The sequence below is a fragment of the Myotis brandtii genome, unplaced genomic scaffold, assembly GCF_000412655.1.
Source record: "Myotis brandtii unplaced genomic scaffold, ASM41265v1 scaffold680, whole genome shotgun sequence".
In the NCBI taxonomy this organism is placed as follows: Eukaryota; Metazoa; Chordata; class Mammalia; order Chiroptera; family Vespertilionidae; genus Myotis; species Myotis brandtii.
The window spans coordinates 84,028-87,054 of record NW_005370658.1 but is presented as its reverse complement, the minus strand read 5'-3'; the positions used below and the strand labels follow the sequence as shown (position 1 = coordinate 87,054).

The 3,027-nt window shown below is 51.5% G+C and overlaps 1 protein-coding gene across 1 annotated transcript in view; it reads left to right on the top strand.

Annotated features, from left to right (window-relative positions):
* MAN2B1 (mannosidase, alpha, class 2B, member 1) overlaps nt 1-3,027 on the top strand; it is a gene marked incomplete at its 5' end in the record, with an annotated part of 14,561 nt that overhangs the window by 7,276 nt on the left and 4,258 nt on the right. Inside the window, 4 exons of the mRNA XM_005881602.2 lie at nt 134-352; nt 1,462-1,671; nt 2,481-2,578; nt 2,661-2,778. Coding sequence (XP_005881664.1) covers nt 134-352; nt 1,462-1,671; nt 2,481-2,578; nt 2,661-2,778 — 645 coding nt within the window. The remainder of the gene's footprint in view (nt 1-133; nt 353-1,461; nt 1,672-2,480; nt 2,579-2,660; nt 2,779-3,027) is intronic.

Sequence of the window (3,027 nt, the reverse complement as noted above, 5' to 3'; positions counted from 1 at the left end):
CAGGTCTAATGGGTGGGATGAGAGCTGCAAATCCCGGACTGGGAGAAGATGAGGTGGGACTGGTGGCCAAATTATTTTGAGGGTTCCCTCTGGGCCAGATCCCGTGGGCCACAGTGTAGCGGGCTGGATGGAGACCACACAGGGGCTTGGATCACCCAGGGTCGTGGCAGTGCATCGTGGCTGGGTTTGGAGAAGGCCTGCTGTGACTCATGCGCACCCCGATCTCCCTCCCCAGTTCCAGGTGACCGTTTATAACCCTTTGGGGCGGAAAGTAAATTGGATGGTGCGGCTCCCAGTCAGCAAACACATTTTCCTTGTGAAGGATCCCAGTGGTGCAGTTGTGCCCAGCGATGTGAGCTCATTTAATGAATATTCCTCCCGTGAACCCCCTCCTCCAATGACTCCCTCCCTCATGGGCATTTCTCCCTCTCCCATGGACCCCTCCCACGCTTGGATCCCGTGCCTCCTTGGATACTTGTCTTCATGGATACCTGCCTGTCCATGAGTACCTCCCGCCCAGTACTTTCTCTTCCTCCTCTGAATCTGCCCCCTCTGCCCCTTAATATCAAATCTCCTGGGAACATTCCTCCCCTGTATTTCCCTCTTTGTAATATCTCTCCATGAAATATTTTTCTTTTTTTAAAAAAATATGTTGCTATTGATTTCAGAGAGGAAGGGAGAGAGAGGGAGAGATAGAAACATTAATGATGAGAGAGAATCATTGATTGGCTGCCTCCTGCACGCCTCCTACTGGGGATCTAGCCTACAACCCAGGCCTGTGCTCTTGACTGGAATGGAACCCCGGATCCTTCAGTCTGCAGGCCGACGCTCTATCCATTGAGCCAAACTGGCTGGGGCTGAAATATTTTTCTATTTATGGATATTCCTCTCATCCTGAAAGGCCTCTTCCCACGAACCTCTTCCTCCCCCAGGAATCTTGTTTTTCCCTCACTCCTCTGCCTGAAAGATCTCTTCCCCCACTTATTCCCTCACTTCTCCCCCTTCCTACAGTCTCTCTACCCTCCCTATGGGTTGTTTTCTATTACTGAATCTTCTCTGCAATCTTTTTATTTTTTATTTTTATTGATTTCAGAGAGGAAGGAAGAGGGAGAGAGAGAGAGAAACATCTATGATGAGAGAGAATCATGGATCGGCTGCCTCATGCAAGTCCCTCACTGGGATCGAGCCCAGAACTCGGGCATGTGCCCTTGACCAGAATCAAACCTGGGACCTTTCAGTTTGCAGGCTGACGCTCTATCCACTGAGCCAAACCGGCTAGGGCTTCTCTGCAATCTTGAACCCAGAATTCCCTCCCCCCCTCATTATCCCGCCCAACACCTGCATTTCTTCTCCCTGTCCTGGGACTCCTTCCCCTTCTGGAGTGTGACCCCTCCCTGTATATACGCCTCCATATGTGTACCCACAGCCTCTTGACTCAGATTCCCTTCTCCCTGTCCTGAGGTGGTGACAATGCCCAGCTCAGATGTACAGGAGCTGCTTTTCTCAGCCTCAGTGCCTGCCCTTGGCTTCAGCATCTACTCAGTAACCCAGGTACCTGGCAGGAGCCCACGGGCTGACCGCCCTGAGCCCAGATTCCAGAAGTCCTTATCTTGGATCAAGTCCTCATCTCGGGTCAAGCCCTCGTCCCGTGTCTTGACCATCCAAAATGAGGTGAGAACCCATTCAGATCCCCTTCTCTGCCCCAGCGACAAGTTTGAGATGTCATAGTGAGCTGACCTCTGGGTCAGCAGATCTTGGGTTCATGGTCTAATGTCACCACCCCCCATTGTGTGTCCTTGAGTGAGTGACTGCCTTCCTTTGAGTTTCAATGTTCTCTCCCGGGGCTGTTTTGAGGGACTGGTGTGACTTGACAGATGACAGTCAAAGCTGATGGTGGTAGGGGCCTGCAAATTAAGTGAAGGCCACTTGGAGTACATTTTGGGGGAAGAGGAATCCAGGCAGTGAGGGAGCAGCAGACAAAAGCCCTAAAATAAATTAAAATTTATAAATTTCCTTTTTTTGTGTTAATCCTCACCTGAAGATATTTTTTCTCCGATTGATTTTAGAGAGAGTGGAAGGGAGGGGGAGAGACAGAGAGAGAGAATCATTGTGAAAGAGACACATTGATTGTTGCCTCCCCCATGTGCCCAGGCCCAGGGATCCAGCCTGCAACTGATGTATGTGCCCTTGACCGGAATCAAACCTGTGACCCTTTGGTCTGAAACAAGACCCGGAGACTAGGAATTGGTCAGCCGCACTCACTAGTCCAGGAAGGCCTGGGAGATGGTCAGAAGAGGGCAGACTGATGATAAGGTAGAAGGTGGAGCTATTAGGATTTGCCAGTAGGGTCAGGAGTGAAGAGTGAGCAAGAGAGAGGAGGGGAGAGTGACTCTAGGGTTTTCTCCTGAGTCCCAGGAAGGAGGAAATTGCCCTTGGCTGAAGCGATGGTCATTAACATCTGTCCACCCTCTTCTGCCCAGTACATCTCGGCCAGCTTCGACCCTGACACGGGGCTCTTGGTGGAGATGAAGAACCTGGAGCAGCACCTCCTGCTGCCTGTTCGCCAAGCCTTCTACTGGTGAGGGATGACCACCAGGCCAGGGAGGGGCTGGGAGGAGAGCTGGGGTCTCTTACCTGACACTTACCTTTTCTGGCCCCAGGTACAACGCCAGTACAGGAAACAATCTAAGCTCCCAGGCCTCAGGTGCCTACATCTTCAGACCCAACCGACAGAAACCTCTGTTCATCAGCCGTTGGGCTCAAACCCGCCTGGTGAAGGTCCGGGGCCAGGAATGATGAGTGGGCATTTGGGTTGTGTGTGTGTGTGCGTGCGTGCAGCCTGGGAGGGTGGTATGCAATGTGTTGGGTGGGAGTGGGGAAGGGGGACAGATGTGTGTCTCCATCAGATCAGAGGGCTAAGACTGAGGGAAGATGGGAAATCCTTCCACAGGGCTGGTATTCATCAGCTTTTTTTTTTTTATCTTTAATTTCTTTATTGGTTAAGGTATTACAAATGTGTCCTCATCC